Raw genomic sequence first — 17,693 nt, 5'->3', positions numbered from 1 at the left:
GTAAGCAAAAGTTATTTTTTAGGAGTAGAGACCGACGGCGATGGCGACGCAGCAGAGAGGTTAGTCGAGGGCGATGCACCAGGTGGTCCGGTCGGCGTCTTCGGTGGCAAATGGTTTGGGAATTTGGGGATGAAAATTTAGGGATTAAAAGAGAAGAGATGGTATGGGGGAAATTTTGTTAAGGGGAAAAAGAACATCTATCGGGAGCACTTGGAATAAATTGGATGAAACTAAGATGAGGGAGTTTTGGTTAAAAAAAATGAAGGTTGTGGCGTTTATAAAAAAAAGCCGTTAATTCCACTCTTTTGCGGCGTTTACATGCTAGCGCCACTAACCCCTTAAAATTATTGTTAAAATCAATTAAACCTATTCAAATTAAAATAAAATTTTATTAATAAAATACTGTTGCACATTACATATATAATAACAAAATTAGTTTATATAATTTTATAAAATCACATTTATTAGTTTCATATAAAATATTATTTTGATAAAAATAAAAAGATCTTTTATCATTAATAACATTATGTGATATAAAGTTAATCATGGAAATTATGCATATGTACTAAAATAATTAAATATTACGGAAATTTTATTAATATAAGCATTATTCTTTTAAGTATGGTCCGCATTAGTTGTTTAGATTTTTATATAAATGGCATCTTGGTTATTACATCAAATTTTATTAATTTTGTTACATAAAAATTCAATGAGTGTGCCATATTCTAGTATGATTATTTTACTTTACTTAATTCAAAACATCTTTCGAATCGAGTTTTAAATTAAATTAATTGTAATTTTATAATTTATATCAATTTGAGTGCAATAATTGTTTGTCTATATAAATTAAATATTAAAAATATTTTTAGTTGAATCATATAAATGGAAAGAAAAATTTATAATTATAGTTATTTTTTATTAAGATGGTGTTATGGGTTAATCAGATATATTAATTCAGTTGTGAAATTATTAATTTACCCTCTCACATATAAATTAAGTTATAAGAATGTATTTATATATATATATAAAATAAAAATTTGAAACACAATTAACTTTATGATTATAACCAAAATAACAATTAATTTTATATAAACTTTTAAATTAATTTTTATATAAACTTTTAACAAATATACGAGTTAAATAATATTTTTTCAGATAGGAGTGTTAAATCTTAAAAAGAAAAAGTAATTCTCTTAACATACTTTAACAAATTGAATACTAAATCACTTAATCAGAAATGCTAAAATATGAGATAAGTATTTGTACTTTTCAGTAAAATTAAAATTTAGTCATTATATTTCTATTCTTAAGAATTTAATTCCTCTATGTTTCAAATTTCTGAATTTAAGTTTAATTGTTAAAATTACTTTATTATTATTATTAAATTCGTTAGGGATTTAGGATGTCGAATTTGGGAATGGGTGATAATACTTTAGGGATTTAGGATGAGGAAGAACGGGGAAATAGAACTGGGGAAAAACGGGAAAAATCTTAAGTGTATCAGGTATGGGTAAAAAATAAGACAGCTAAACGACGAAGTTTTGAACAAAATAATTTAACACTAGCAGCGTTTATAACCTAGCGCCATTAAAAATGCACCTATTGTTGCGTTTAGGGTTTTAGAGGTTATAATTTAGTATTTAGGGTTTGTTAGGGTTTAGGGGTTTACTATTTTAGGGGTTATAAATTAGTGTTTATGATTTTTTTGGGGTTAGGATTTTAGGAGTTATATGAATTTTAGCGGCGTTTTACCAAAAGCGCCGCTAATGCTCTGGTTTTTAACGGCGTTTTACCAAAAGAGCAACTAATGCTCAGTTTTTAGCGGCGTTTTACCAAAAACGCCGCTATTGCTCTATGTTTTACAATTTTTGCGGCTTTTTTTGATAAAACACCGCTAAAGCCCTATTTTCCTGTAGTGAATATTGAAGGATTATTTTTCAATGATGATAAAGGCGATGACTTCATCAATCAAGATGAACAAGGTGATGATCGAAGTCCTCCACCAAGTCCTATTGCAACAACTCCTACAACAATATCATCACTAAGCAGCAGCAGTAGTAGCTCAGAGGAAGCACCTGTAATAATGCGTAGTTTACGTGATATTTAGGATATCATAGAAGCCATAGAAACAACACTTGATTATTCTTTATTTTGTTTAAAGAAAAAATATGATCCAATAAAATATGAAGAAACAATTGAATATGTCAAATGGAAGAAGACAATGTATGAAGAAATTGTAGCAATAAGAAAAAATGACATATGGGAGTTAACAAATTTGCCAAAATGACATAGTCAAATGGGTGTACAAAATGAAGACCAATAAAGAAAGAAAAGTGGAGAAATACAAAGCAAGGCTAGTTGTGAAAGGGTACAAGTAAAGACATGTAGTGGACTATGATGAATTCTTTACTTCAGTCATTAGAATTGACACTATAAGACTTGACAACAATTGTAACACAAAATAAATGGAAGATTTATCAAATGGACATGAAGTAAGCATTCCTTCATGGCTACCTAGAAGAAGAAGAAGTCTACATCAAACAACCACTTGAATATAGCAAACAAGGATAAGAAGACAAAGTCTATCGCTTAAAGAAAGCTTTATATGGACTAAAGCAAGCCCCAATAACATAGAACACAAAAATAGATGAATACTTTTAGAAGAACGGGTTCATGAAAAGTCCATACGAGCATGCTTCATATATGAAGAAATATAGAGTTGGTGACATAATGATCGTGTGTTTATACGTGGATGATATCATTTTCACGGGAAACAATTCAGATATGTTCAATGACATTAAGAAGCTATAATTAAAGAATTTGAAATGACAGATATTGGTGAAATGTCATACTTTCTAGGAGTCAAAGTGAAACAAATAGAAGATGATATATTTGTGTCTAAAAAAAAGTATGCAAAACAAATTTTAAAATAAATTCAGAATGAAGGATTGCAAGCATGTAGCCAATTTTAAATAAATTCAGAATGAAAGACTGCAAGCCTGTAGCCACGCCAGCAAAACAGGGCATGAAATTAAGTGTTGATTCAACTAGAGAGTTGGTAAATCAAACGTTGTTTAAAAGCATTGTTGGAAGTTTAATGTACTTGACTATTACACGACCAGTCATCATGTACGCAATGAGATTAATTCGTAGATACATGGAGAAGCTAAAACAAAATCACTTGATTGCAACAAAGAGAATTTTGAAATATGTCAAAAGTACGATGGATCATGGTTTATTTTATATGCACTCACAAAGTTCAAAATTGGTTGGTTATTCAAATAGTGATTATGGTGGTGACTTCGATGATCGCAAAAACAAATTTGTATATTTATTCCATATTGGCTCTGCAACATTTTCGTTGTCATTGAAAAAGCAAAAAATAGTAGTTCTCTCAACATGTGAAGCAGAATACAAGGTTGTTGCAACGTGCATGTGCTAAGCTATTTGGTCGAAGAATATTTTGAGTGAATTATCTATTATACAAGAAGGTCCAATTACAATTTATGTTGACAAGTACACAATATCTCTTAAAAGAAATTTAATGTCTCATAGTTGAAGCAAACATATTAATACAAAGTATCATTTTATTTGAGAGCAAGTGAAGAAAAAAAAAATGAAATTACTTTACTGTAGAATGGAAGATCAACTAGTAGACATTTTTATGAAGCCATTGAAAGTAAATATATTTCACAAACTCTTGGAATAAAAAGCTCGGTTTGAGGGAGCGCGTTAGAAGTAAAACCGACTTCCCAATGTCGGCAAAGCTTGAAGCCAAGAGTGGCTGTATAAGTTGACTTAAAACATGGCATTAAATTGGTTTACAAAGGTGGCAAAACAGCAACAAGGAAGCTTGTTTAAAGTTTCCTTAATGACAAGGATAAACAAAGAGTTGGCGTTGAAGCATATTGGATAGGCATGGATTTGCTGGAAGCTTCACAAGCTTATTACACCAGCCTTTGAGTCGGTTTAGGAAAACTATAAGGTTAGTGTAATATATGTAGTGAAGAAAAATTAAAAGTGTGAGATAAAAACTAGCAGCAGCTAGTATAGAGAGAAAAAAAATTGTATTTGTATTGTGTAATATTTGTGTGTAATAAAATTATTTTCGATTATTTGCATTCTTTTCTACCAGTTCTTGAAATACCGAAGATCGAAGGAGCAAACTTAATGCAGTAGGCGATGAAGACTTGTATGATTTGACATTGTTTACTGGGAGTTTGGTTTCAACATGTTCTTGCTTTAGTGAGTTGAAGTGATCTACAGCAAAAGGGTAGTGGATTGAGGGCTTAGATTGTTCTAGTCGACTGTAACAACTTGTTGATTGTACTGATTCTGTTTCCGTATTATTGGTCAATTCGGGCCTTAACCAGCCAGCATAAGTACTTAAATCGAAGTTGGTCACGGTATTAATCCCTCTACATTTGATTGCCGCAATATCGTACACACGAGCAGCCTCCTCTTGTGTGTCTGCAAATCATATAACCGTTACAGTTTTCAACCATGAACCATGGCTGAAAAGTTGACATATTTTTAACACAGGAAAGTATAGGAACTTACTGTAACTGCCAAGGTTTAGATATTTGTTTCCAAACACTCTCCCTATTCTAGCTTCCGATCTTCCATTGTGATAGTAGTGCCTGCAAGTTTTATCCAAAGGAATCTTTAGCTTGCAATACATGTGTCTCAAATGTACGAGGATATGATCCTCCAAATATATAAGAGCATAGGTCACCAGATTATCAAGAAAAGTACTTTGCAACTCCCCTGTACTTGGATACTCCTCTTGAGAACCCATTGCTCTTTCTGTAATAAAGAAAAACCCAATGGATATTAACTATTTAGCCTTTAGATAAGTATGTTAGTTTATGACTTGATAGATCAAGTGTTTACCTTCTTAATGAGGCCAAGAACTCCTCTTTGGTTACAGTTTGCATTATTTCAATCTCTTTTTCATAATATGATATCTGCAGAAACCATTGAGTGAGTTAGATGTTGTTTAAGTATACTACTTTAATTAAGACTATGTTGCTCCAACTAAATAAAATTCGTATCCAACAGATTTTTGGACATGAATACGAGATATGACCCTCCAAATACATTAAAGTAATTAGAAAAATGAATATAATGGTGTTGAATATATGTCTGTATCCAACACTTTAAACTGAATCTAGAAGATAATCAAATTTGTTAAATGAGAATATAAGATATACATACTGGAAAATTGGTGGAAGTTGATGTACCCCAATACTTAAGTGCAGCTAAATCATATGCTCTTGCAGCAACTTCTTCATCATCATAAGCACCTGATCAAATTTCATATAAGATATCATTGTCTTTTCACATTAACATATATAAGACATTTAGATTGTGTTTGGTTGAGAAGAAAAGTAGAGAGAAGGAAGGAGGGAGTATAAAGTGAAAAGAAAATAAATTGAGCTTGTTTGATAGGGAAGAAAGTTAAGAGAAAAGAAGATAAATGAGATGATCATTTTCCATTTTAATGTATAAAATTAATTTTTTCAAATTGAAATGATGAATAAAAGAGAAAATGTGAGAGAAATATATGTTAGATCAAAATGATGCATTTTTCAAATGTTTTATTTTATTTTTTTAACTCTACCAAACAACATAATGAAAGAAAATTACTTCTTCCTTCTAATTTTTCCATCCTATCAACTAAGCATCTATTTTTCTACCCTTTCAATTTTTCATCTTTCTATCTTCTTTTCACCCTATCAAGTAAAGCTTTAGGATTGTACATGTGTTAGAAAAGTGAAGAACTTGTGATGTACTCACCAAGGTACACTGCAGGATCCCGGAGCCGATTCCAAAGAACGAAAGAAGGGAAGAACATAGACAAATAATGTTTATAAGCATCCGAAATTGAAAATTATATTTAAAAAAGAACTAAAATGCAATGTAGATACATAGTTTACCTTGTTTGCCTTTCTTCTTTTGTGTAACATTCCATGAGAGCTTATCCCACAAGTGGGCTTCATATTTGCCAGTCCATCTATGCCTGTTGATTTTTCATTTTTCATATTGATAGAGAGCTAGCCATGGATGAAAAAATATCGGAAATACTCGAATTAAAGGGTGGTATTGGAAACCTGCTGACTCCACGGAACCGGGAGCTTCGTTTCACAGTGGTTGCAACATTGCTGCTTTGATCATTTTGTTGCATACCTTGATTGTCATCATTTTGTTCATCCTTAACCATTATCATTTCCATTCCTTGTTTATCTCAATTGTTTTCTTCCTCCTCCTCTCTTTTGCTGGCTTTTGATGTTCCTATGGATGCTTGATCCCATAGACAGTATAAATTCATGTACACACACACATATAATATGTTATCAATTTTGGAGCTATTGTGTTAGGTTATTTTTTGCATAAAATATTGTTGAAATCAAAACAAGTATGTCGATGAATTCAATAAACAATTAAAGACAAATTTACATTGTCCATGCAAATTTCACATGTCCATATTCTGTTTTCCAGCTCTAATATATATGTAGATTGTTTATTCCTTTTAAATTTGGCTGGCAAAGTCGGTTTGCTCTTTGGAAGTGAACGAAGGAAAGGTTAAATATATGCTGCCATTTAAAGAGATGTTAGTGTTTTGCTAGATTTTCCTATTCCTAACATCAAGTTGTGAATTTCTGGTTAATCCCTAAAAGAAAAAAAAAAATCAAAGATCAATAGATTTCTTGTGGTTAAATTCAGCCCATGGAATTTATTACTTTCTAACTTCACTAGTCACCTTCGGTTCACTGAAAATAATTTTTGGAAAATAATTTTCAGGAAATGAATTGATTTTCTAGAAAAGTATTGTAGTGTTTGGATGATTATACGTTAAATATTTTCTGTCATTTTGATATTTTTCTTGAAATCATTTTTTAAAAGTTATTCTTAGTGAAACAAGCACAACATAAATATATTTGTTACAAAATGATTTGGCAAGAAAAGTTTATTTTATAATAACTAATATCATATATAAACTTGATAACTAATTAAAATTTAATTTAGAATAGATGTATTACATATATGAGGATGTATAGTAACATATTTGAGTTGGAAAAGATAAGTGAAATTAAATATGTTTTAAACAAATATTCATATTTATATGGTATAATATATTAATATATTATACACTATAAAACATTTGTTATTAAATAGTTATAAATTCTAATATATATTTATTATTAAAATATTAGTATAATATTTTTAATAATATATTAAGAATATTATTTAAATTTAAAATTATTATTGTCAAATTTTATTATTAAAATTGTTGAAACCATTTTTTTGAAAAGGGGGTTGTAGACTTTATATTTTGAAAATGAAAACGAAAAAACGGGAGTTGCCACCAATCGTTTTTATTTAGGTGTGATCGGATCACCTTGTAATTCAATCATTTTAATAAAAGTTTAAATTTACTAAAACGATAATTTTTGGTCGACAAAATCCAGAAAATAGGTTCGGGAGTCGGTTATGCACGAGGAAGGATTAGCACCCTCGTAACGCCCAAAATTGGTACCTAATTGATTAATAAATGTCTTAGTGCCGAAAATTGAGAATTTTGAAGAGATTTTAAAATACGATCCTTTGTTAAAATGTTATTTAGTTAAAAAAAATTTACAAAAAGAAGGGCATATTTCATGTTAATCGAGAAAAAAGATTACGTCCCGTAAATTAGGACATAATGCCTTAAATCCTCGAAATGGGAATAAGCACAAAAAAATTTATTTATTTTAAAAGATATATAATTATTTCAGTTTTAGAAAGAAATCATATTTCGCAAGTTAGAACACGACCTTTCTAATTACCGAAAATATTTTAATTAAAATTTCATGGTTTAAAAAAGGACATTCAGTTATTTAAATTTAACGAGAAAGTCGAAACCTCCTAAATTAGGGTATGACTTTTCAACTTTTCAAATGCAGATCATTGCCTTATTTAAAAATTTCGTTTGTGTATAATAAGAAAGATAGTATTTAAAACGATGTATTTATTTTATTTGGTACAATATAAAAATGAATAAACATTTAAATATAACATATAGTATAATGATGATGATGCAATAATATAACTAAAACAATAAATAAACAACTGCATTAATTAATTAAATCTAAAATTAATTAAGTGGGATAATAATAGTAAAATGTAAAAGCGCATAAAAATATAAGTAAATGAACTTTAATTATTAAATAAGGTTGAAGAAATAATAAATAAATGAATAAATAAACTAATGAATAAAACAATTTAAAAAAAAAAGATTTGAGGTTAAATAAATCAAGTATCAGATTAAAATTAAAATGACATTAGGGGATATAAATTATAAAATAATAAAAGTACTAAGGATTAAAAACAACAAAACCGAAATCGTAGGAAAAAAAAAGAAACAACAAAAAGGACCTTATTGTAAACCCTTTAAAATCAGAAAGACCAGGACAACAATTAAGCGAGTAGATCTCATCTGGAAAAACAAGTCAGGGTTCGGGTCATTGAAAACGGCACCGTTTCAGGCGTCCGTCTCTTCAAATGGTCTAAGGAGCAAGTTGAAAATGAAGTAAAATTAGGTGATGAAATTAAAAAAACAGAAAGGTATTAAATCGAAGCAGGCCGAAAATGCGGAAAGGCTATTTGCACAAATAACCCATTTACCAGAAACACGTGGATCCTGAGACTTATCCGGGTCGGTCAGATCGGGTCAAGGTGAAACAGTGCCGTTTTGCCCGTCTAATGCTTGCCCCCAAAACGACGCCATATGGGGTATTATATAAGTCAAAATTCTATCAAAAAATTTATTTACCACTCACTTTAAAAAAAAACCTTAAAACATTTCACAAAAGCTCTCCCCTTCCCCGATTTTCGGCCATCGGTCTGGCCTTGCTCTGGTCACCGGACCGCCACGCCTCCGCCGTGGTAGCCGCCGTCCACGATAGGTAGAAAATCGAAAAAAGCCAATTTTTTGAGCTTTCGACTTCCCGAGCCCATTAATCGTTGATTTTCATCAGAATCGATGGATCTCAACCGCTTACGGCGGTGCAAATGCAAAAAAAAGGTAAGATTTGATTCTTTCTTTTTTATTTTCCTTAAAAACTAGTAGAAATATAAGTGGAAAAGAAGAAAAATAAGTAAATAATAAAAACTAAAAGGACCACCTTTTCCAAATTTTGTTTCCAATTGCTCTTTTTTATATTTGATTTTTTGTATTGATTTCGTGTGTATTGTGTTCGTAAAAAAAAAATCGATTGTTTTTGGCTTTTATAGCCGAAAGAAAAATAAAGAAAAAGAAAAATACAAAGTTTTTTGCTATCGTTCTTTTTTCTCTGTGCTGTTGTTCTTTTTGTTTTACTTGCAAGTACGGAGGCTGTAGGTGGCGTGTGGACTTGGAGGCATGAAGAGGAACGATGCTGGAGGCTGTTTCGGCACAAGAGGAAACCTAGGGTTTCCGAAAATTTCAAATGTTTTGGGCCTATTGGCTTTTTTTTGGGCTAGTTTTTTTTTTATTATTTTGGGCTTATAAAATTTGGACATTTTTGTAAATGGACTGTTTATTTTATTTGGATTTGGATTTGGTTTTATTTTTTATTTTTGTTTTTGTATGGGCACGAGCAAATTGGGCTGATTACAAAATAAAATTATATTAATAAATAATTTATTGAAATAATTGTATTAATAATTTATTATATTATTAAATATAAATAATTAAATTGTTCGTTTAATAATATTGAACATTATAATATTTTATATTAATATTTTAATATTTTTAAAAATAAAATAACATTTTTTATTATTAATATATTGATATTAGGTTTGATGCAAGTTAATATTTATATGAAAATAAAATTACTTCATGCAGCAAAGGCGTAGTCCTTCCCCCTAAGGTGGAAAATTTTTTTAAAGCACCTCCTCAAAATTAAAAAAATTAGCTTTTTTAACATTTGATTAAATAAAAATTTGTAATTTTAGTTTTTTTTGAAAAATTAATAGTTTAATTCAAATATTTTTAATACAAAATTTTTAGTTTTGTCCCTGAAAATTTATAAGTTTATCTCTGTAACGTCCCCTAACCCTATACCGTCACCGGAACAAGGTTACGAGACATTACCAGTCAGTACAGTCCAATTCCGGTCATTAATTAAAATAAATATTCACACACATCCTAGTTTTAAGATGTAGTCCCTTTAATGGGCCCTTGCGATCTAATATGAACAGTAAATTTAATTCGGAACTAATTTAGAATCACTACGAATTTTTAGTAAATTTCAAAATTCATACTATATACCGTTGCCAACCATAATTTACTTATTTCATCAATACTTTTACAACCTAAATGACTCTCATTAAACATCCTGGGTACATGCCATTATCAATACTCAACATACTTTACCTTAATGAATTCGGGATCGTCCTGGGATACTGATTCAATGTACTATCGTTACTTAACTGCAAGACGAAACAAACCGTCTGACGCTGAGTATGGTATACTCAAGTGGTATTTCTATAATCCGAACATTTAATAATATAACAAATACTTAAGATCATAATAACAATTACAATTATGCAATTATTTATTCATAGATAAATTTCAACTACTTACCATATAAATTTTATACAGTTCATATAATAAACACAATAACATAATTGTTCAATTCTTAAATAAATCCATTACTATTTACTCCGTTCTTTCACTTACTATTCGGTATAGCTTTCCTCAATTTATTCACAATTCAATATCATTAAACTATATTCAACTATACACTTATCAATCATATTCCATTTTAATTCATTTCAATAACAGTCAATTTCATTTATATCATATCAACTTACTATCCCTGATAGCTTTCAATATATACATACGATTCATATATCTAAATCACATTTCAATTCGTCAAGTGGCATCATATATCATCAAACGAACTCCAATCATTTCATGAACCTTTGGTTCATATTTTCAATTTCATATCTAAATTTTCAATTCTCAATTCAATTTCTCGTTTCATTTCAATAGCTTGATCAATCAAATTTATTCAATTTATCTTTCACTTATTTACCCCTATTAACAAACCCGGACTTTGACGGATACACGGATTCCAACCCAAACACACCAGTATGACACATTGTGCCTAAAACGGTACATAGTACTTGATCAGTATACGACACATAAAGTGCCTAAAACGACACACGAGGTGCCTGATACGACACACGAGGTGCCTGAAATACGACACATAAAGTGCCTGATTGGTAAAGCCGGCAAATCCCGTACACTTCCATATCCTATGGCATGCCAACTATATCCGACTCAGCCCGACTAGTTAATAGGGTATTTCATTCACTTTCTCAATTTAATAATTCTTTCATCAATATCTCATTCCGATAATTACACATATTTACCCATTTTCACAATTAATACAATTTCATTCAATTCAACAAATATATTTCAATTATGCACATTAATTCATAATTCAATACAATTCAATTCAGTTTTCAATACCAAATATTCATATATCACAATCTCATATATTCATATCAATTTCCTAATATTTCCAATCAATATATTTTTCAATATAACATTCATTCAATATTAAAATTTCTACATAAGTCATATATATTATATAATTCAATCAATATAATTTCAATCAATATAATTTCAATCAATATAAATTCAATAAATTCATCGCATACTAAAATCAATCTATTTCAATTATAAAACATCATAATTCAATCACTAACAATTGCCATATGTATATAAATATAATAAATAATGACTAAGTTCGGATTATAGAAATAAAACCGTAATTTTCGAGCTAACTCCGTTGACTTTGTCTTGTCCTTTCTTAGCGAGATTTTCGGTACCACATTGACTACTGAAATTAATACAATTCATAATCATTAATACATTACTAATTCATATCTTGAGTTACAGAATTCTAAATCAAGATCCGCTAATTTTTCCTGAAACTAGACTTACAAATCTTCTTACAATAAAATTTCCAGAATTTTTGGTTTAGACATTAAGTACAGTTTATTCTTTAAATTCACCCCTATTCTGCTGTCTGACAGTTTCGTCCCTTCTTCACTAAAAATTAATTATCTCACAGTGCAGAACTCGGATAATATTCCCGTTGATTTCCCCTGAAAATAGACTCATTAGGAATTCTAAACATATAAATTTAAACCTCTAATTATTTTTCTTCAATTTTTGGTGATTTTCCAAAATCAGAATAGGGAAACCCGAATTCATTCTGACCTTGTATCACAAAATTCATTATATCTCATAATTTACAACTCAATTGCTTATATCGTTTCTTCTATAAGAAACTAGACTCAATAAGCTTTAATTCCATATTTTATTCATCCTCTAATTAAATTTCTACAATTTTTGGCAATTTTTCAAACTTAGACTACTGCTGCTGTCCAAAATAGTCTTAGTACAAAATGTTGATTTACTTTAATTTCAATTTAATCCTAACTAAATTCACTTACTTTTCTATCTTAATTCATACTTTATTTCTACTCAATTTTTAACCAAACTTAGACATAATTATCTATTTTTCATCATAAAACCATAATTTCAAAATTCTTTCAATTTAGTCCTTAAAGCATAAAACTTATGAATCACTTTACAATTCAATCCTTATATCATTTCTAACTTGAATTTCTATCAATTTAGCCCTTAATTCATCATTTTATTTAACATGGACAATATCTAGAAATCTAATAACTTTCAAAATATCAACTTAATTTCATCAAAACTTTGTTCTAAAACTTCTAAAACATCAAAATTAAGTAAAATGGCTTGATTGACTTACCTATTAAAGCTTAAAGCTTCAAACCTTAAATTTTCTCTTTTCTCCCTTTCTTTCTTTCTTTTCTCCCTGCTCTCTGTTTCGTTTCATTCTGTTTCTATTTCCTTTCTTTTGTTTCTTTAGTTTATATAATATAATATAATATAATATAATATAATATAATTAAAACATAAAATATCTTTATTATATAATAATATAATAATATAATAATATACTAAACATAAAAAAATATTAGATTTTCTTCGCGGTAAACCGCCTCAATTTATACTTTTGTATAATTTCCTTTTAGTCCTTTTATTTTCTTTTAATCTATAATTCAACTTTTACCCCTTATTCAATTTAGTTATTTTTCTTAATTACTCTTAATTAAATTAAATTCACTTAATTAAACCCTAATTAACCACTCATTTTACTTCGCAAATATTTTTAATAAATATTTACGAATTCGTTTTTCAGAAACGGAGACTCGAAAATACAATTTTTCGGTAACGGTAAAATTCGGGTCGTTACAATCTCGGTCCCCTCTAAACAAAAATCCTGGCTTTTGCCCCTACATGCCGTAGCTCTTTTTTGGAAAAATGACTTAAGTTTTTAAAAGAGTAAATCAATTCACAGGAAAAAGGGTTTATTTTCCGTTAACAAATATATGAAAATGCAAAAAAATATTTTTCGTAAGTCACAAATTCCGTAAAGTCCTTTCATTGTTATAAACTGATCAAATTTCTAGATTGATAAAATGACAAAAAAAATCGGTGCATGTACTTGACTATTATAGAGAACTGATGGAATTAGTCTTTCTACTATTAATTGAATCAATTTAGTCCTTAATTATACTATTAATAAGAATCAAATAATGCTAAATTGGAATGTTTTAAAAATATCAATTATTATTTAACAAAGTTAATACTTTAAAAAATTATGGTCTTGTAAATGAAATCTTTTATTTGGAATTGAACTACAATTAAGAAAAATATTTTTCAAGACATTTTTATACAATAAATATTAACTCATTACAATTTGAACTTATTCGATTTTTTTTAATGGTATAAAGACTAAATTGATTCACTCAATAATATAAGGACTCATTTGATCCAATCCTTATAAAATAGGAAACTCCCAAGCAATTTAACCAAATAAAGTCTATTGCTAAATTTATAACCTAGAAGTAATCACCTTTAAACCTCATGAATAGTAGCACTCTAAAGAAGTTAAGCTGTCAAACTCGATTACTGTTAAAAGTTAAATCATAGTTCTAATACGAGATTAGACAATTTAAACAAAATTCAACTAACAAACAAAGAAAATAGTACTGGTTTTCGTTTACTATGAAGAATTCAGACATGACTGATTAATACTTCACAACAAACTTGTTGGATTTTTGATGGAGGATGTAAACAGAAGCAAAAAAGATGAAAAATGGAGAAGTTAATTTTTGGTGAACTGTTTTATTAAAAAACTTATACTTAGTTTACATGAAAAATTATGCTTAAATAAGCTAATAATAATAATAATAATAATAATAATAATAATAATAATAATAATAATAATAATAATAATAATAATAATAATAATAAAACTTGGCTTAATTTAGTGACTAGATTCACATAGCTTCCTTTTTCATTTGCTGGTTTCTGTCTAATCGCCTGCCAAAATGTTTAATCAAAATTTATCAAAGTTTCAATGCAAGTTGTCAAGTTGGCAACTTGCAGAGTGAAGAGCTCACAAGTGAGCTCTTATGCTTGGTGAGTTCGCAGTGTTAGTGAGCTTGTGATCTTGGTGAGCTCGCACATTTGGTGAGCTCGTACATTTTGGTGAGCTCGTAGTTCTTGGTGAGCTGTTCTGGTGAGCTTGTAGTTCGCAGTTAGCATGGATGCTCATTTCTCAACACTCCTCCTTGACCTCCATGCTTTGAACTCCAATATCATAACATATCTTTTCAAACCTCATCTTCCCAAGAGGTTTTGTTAGAATATCAGCTAACCGGTCTTGTGAACTGCAGTGAACTAATGTGACTTCCTTAGCTTGCTCCACTTCTTTCACAAAGTGATATTTGATTTTAAATTGTTTTGTTCTACCATGGAACACTGGATTTTTTTCAATTGCAACAGCTGATTAGTAATCACACTTGATCTCTATTGCTTCTTATTGCTTCAAAATTTAATCATTCAGCAGTTTTCTCAACCAAACGGCTTGATTTACAGCTACTGATGCTACAATATACTCAGCTTCAGTAGTTAACCGTACTACTGTTTCTTGTTTCTTTGAGCTTCAACAAAACACACTTGATCCTAGAGTGAAGATATAGCCTGAAGTACTCTTCATGTCTTCAGAAGATCCAACCCAATCACTGTCTGAATACCCAAGTAGCTTAATCTTTTCAGTCCTCATAAACTTCACTCTATGATCTAGAGTTCCTCTTATGTATCGTAGTTGCTACGTTATAATGGTTCACATTATAACAATGTATGAACCTTGACAACAGAATTACAACAAACATGATGTCAGGTCTGGGTGCTGTCAAGTAAAATAGACATCCCACCAAGCTTCTATAGCTTGTTTCATCAACCTTTTCATCATCTTCATTGCTGGTGAGCTTCTCACATTGAGCAATAGGGGTGTTCACATGTTTATAATTCTCTATGCTATATCTTCGTAAGATTTTCATAGCGAACCCCTTCTGGTTTATAAAGATCGCATTGTGAGCTTGGTTCACCTCCAGACCGAGGAAGTATGTCATTTCACCTAAGTCTGACATTTCAAACTTTTCTTACATTTGATCTTTGAATATAATTATCAGTTTGTTGTTGCTGCCAATTACAAGTAAATCATCAATATATAATGAAATAATGAAGAGTATTTTATTACTAGTTTTCTTCACATATAAAGTGGGCTCGCTGATGCTTCTTTCAAAACCCATTTCTGTAATGTGACTGTCAATTCTTTCATACCACGCTCTTGGTGCTTGCTTCAAACTATACAATGCTTTATGCAGTTTATACACCTTGGCCTCACACCCAGGTACTGTGAACCCTTGTGGTTGTTTGACATAAATCTCTTCCTTCAAATAACCATTTAGGAAGGCTGACTTCACATCCATCTGATATACTCTCTAACCCTTTGAGAAGCTAGTGTTAGTAGCAATCTTATGGTGTCAAACCTTGCGACGGGGGAAAAGGTTTTGGTGAAGTCTACTCCATATTGTTGGCTAAACCCTTTCACAACCAACCTCACTTTATATCTGTTTATTGATCCATTAGGGTTCATCTTGATTCTGAACACCCATTTGACACCAGTTAAATTTCTTGTGAACTGGTCTATCCACAAGCTCCCACATTTCATTTTGCTGATCATTGTGATCTCATCTTTCATAACTGTTCGCCATTCAGCTTCCTAAGCAGCTTCTTCAAAAGTGACTGTTTCTTACTTCACCAGATTACACTGTTGATAGATTTTAGTGATAGACCTGGTCCTCGCACTGGTTGTTCATCAACTACATCATTTTTAGTTTGGTCTATAGTGGTTCACAGATACGGTCTTGGACTCCCTTGTTCATACATCTCCTCCTCTATTGTAGTCCAATTCCAGATTTTTGTTTCATCAAACTTCACATTTCTACTTGTGATCACCTTTTTGGTGAAAGGCTTATAGATTCTATATCCTTTCTTAACACTAGAATATCCAACAAGTATCCCTGGTTATGATCTAATGTCCAGCTTGCTTCTTTTCTCTCATGAAACATGAACACAATAGGTGTAACCAAATACTTTTAAATGTGAAAAATAAGGTTTAAAACCATATCAGGCTTCAAATAGTGTCTTCCTTTCAACAGTTTTAGTAGGTAGTTTGTTTACCAGGTAAGTAGCAGTGTTTATTGCTCTGCCCAAAAATCATTTGGCAGTTTACTTTCAAACAGTAAGTATCAAACCATATTCATCACAGTTCTATTCTTTCTTTCACTTACTCCATTTTGCTGTGGAGTGTATACATTGCTCAATTAATGGTGAACACCAGACTCTTCGCAGAACTTTTCAAACTTCTTTGATGTGTATTCTGCCCCATTGTCTAATCTTACCATTTTGAGCTTGTAACCACTTTGGTTTTGATCCATAGCTTTAAACTCGAAGAAGATTTCAGCCGCCTTGGACTTGTTTTTCATAAAGTACACCTAAAAAAACCTTGAACTATCATCTATGAATAACAAAAAATACCTACTTCCATTTAGTGAACTTGTTTTCATGGGTCCGCAAATGTCAGTATGTACTAAGTGTAATTTTTCAATGGCTCGCCATGTTTTGTTCGCAGGAAATAGAGACTCGCCTGTTTCCCAAGCTGACATACTTTACATACATCTTTATGATCAATCATTTTTGACAAATTTTCAACCAGGTTATTCTTGGACATTAGGCTTAAAGATTTGTAGTCAACATGTCCCATTCTTCTATGCCACAGTTTTGTTTCATCCAGCAAGCTGGTATATGCTGCTGAAGTTGCTAAGTTCCAGTTGACAGCAAAACTTTTATCTACTATCTTTGTTGATATGATCTCGCATCCACTTGAATCAAGAATTAGACATTTGTTGTCTTTGAATACCACAGAGTAATTTTTCTTGAGCAGCTGTCCTACACTTAGTAGGTTTTAATCTATGTCAGGGACTAAAAGAACATTTATAACAAGTTTAGTACCAACATTTGTAACAAGTTTAGTACTTGATGGTGTTTTGATTAAAACATCTCCTTTTCTAACTGCTTCAATATATTGGCCATTTCCAACTTTCACCTTGAAATGAAACCTTTTGTCAACATTCTTGAAGATGCCCGTATCTATTATAATGTAACTTGTACACCCGCTATCTATGAGCCAATTCTTTTTTACTCA

At 30.3% G+C, this 17,693-nt stretch overlaps 1 protein-coding gene and 1 long non-coding RNA gene across 2 annotated transcripts; both read right to left on the bottom strand.

The window, feature by feature from the left end:
* Positions 1-4,102: 4,102 nt before the first annotated feature.
* On the bottom strand, positions 4,103-6,235 carry LOC108455153 (AP2-like ethylene-responsive transcription factor At1g16060). Its single transcript, XM_017753752.1, has 8 exons — positions 6,114-6,235; positions 5,940-6,022; positions 5,800-5,808; positions 5,218-5,306; positions 4,894-4,967; positions 4,756-4,806; positions 4,561-4,640; positions 4,103-4,470 (listed from the first exon to the last, which is right to left on the bottom strand). Exons 1-8 carry the CDS (start codon positions 6,233-6,235, stop codon positions 4,103-4,105), a joined length of 876 nt encoding a protein of 291 aa, XP_017609241.1.
* Positions 6,236-11,882: 5,647 nt separating this feature from the next.
* On the bottom strand, positions 11,883-12,923 carry LOC128280688 (uncharacterized). Its single transcript, XR_008270792.1, has 2 exons — positions 12,822-12,923; positions 11,883-12,144 (listed from the first exon to the last, which is right to left on the bottom strand). It is a non-coding gene; the product is annotated as an uncharacterized LOC128280688 (long non-coding RNA).
* Between the last annotated feature and the right edge of the window lie 4,770 nt (positions 12,924-17,693).

The sequence above is a fragment of the Gossypium arboreum genome, chromosome 9 (genome assembly GCF_025698485.1).
Source record: "Gossypium arboreum isolate Shixiya-1 chromosome 9, ASM2569848v2, whole genome shotgun sequence".
In the NCBI taxonomy this organism is placed as follows: domain Eukaryota; kingdom Viridiplantae; phylum Streptophyta; class Magnoliopsida; order Malvales; family Malvaceae; genus Gossypium; species Gossypium arboreum.
The sequence above is the reverse complement of the archived record's forward strand: the minus strand, read 5'-3'. Positions and strand labels throughout refer to the sequence as shown.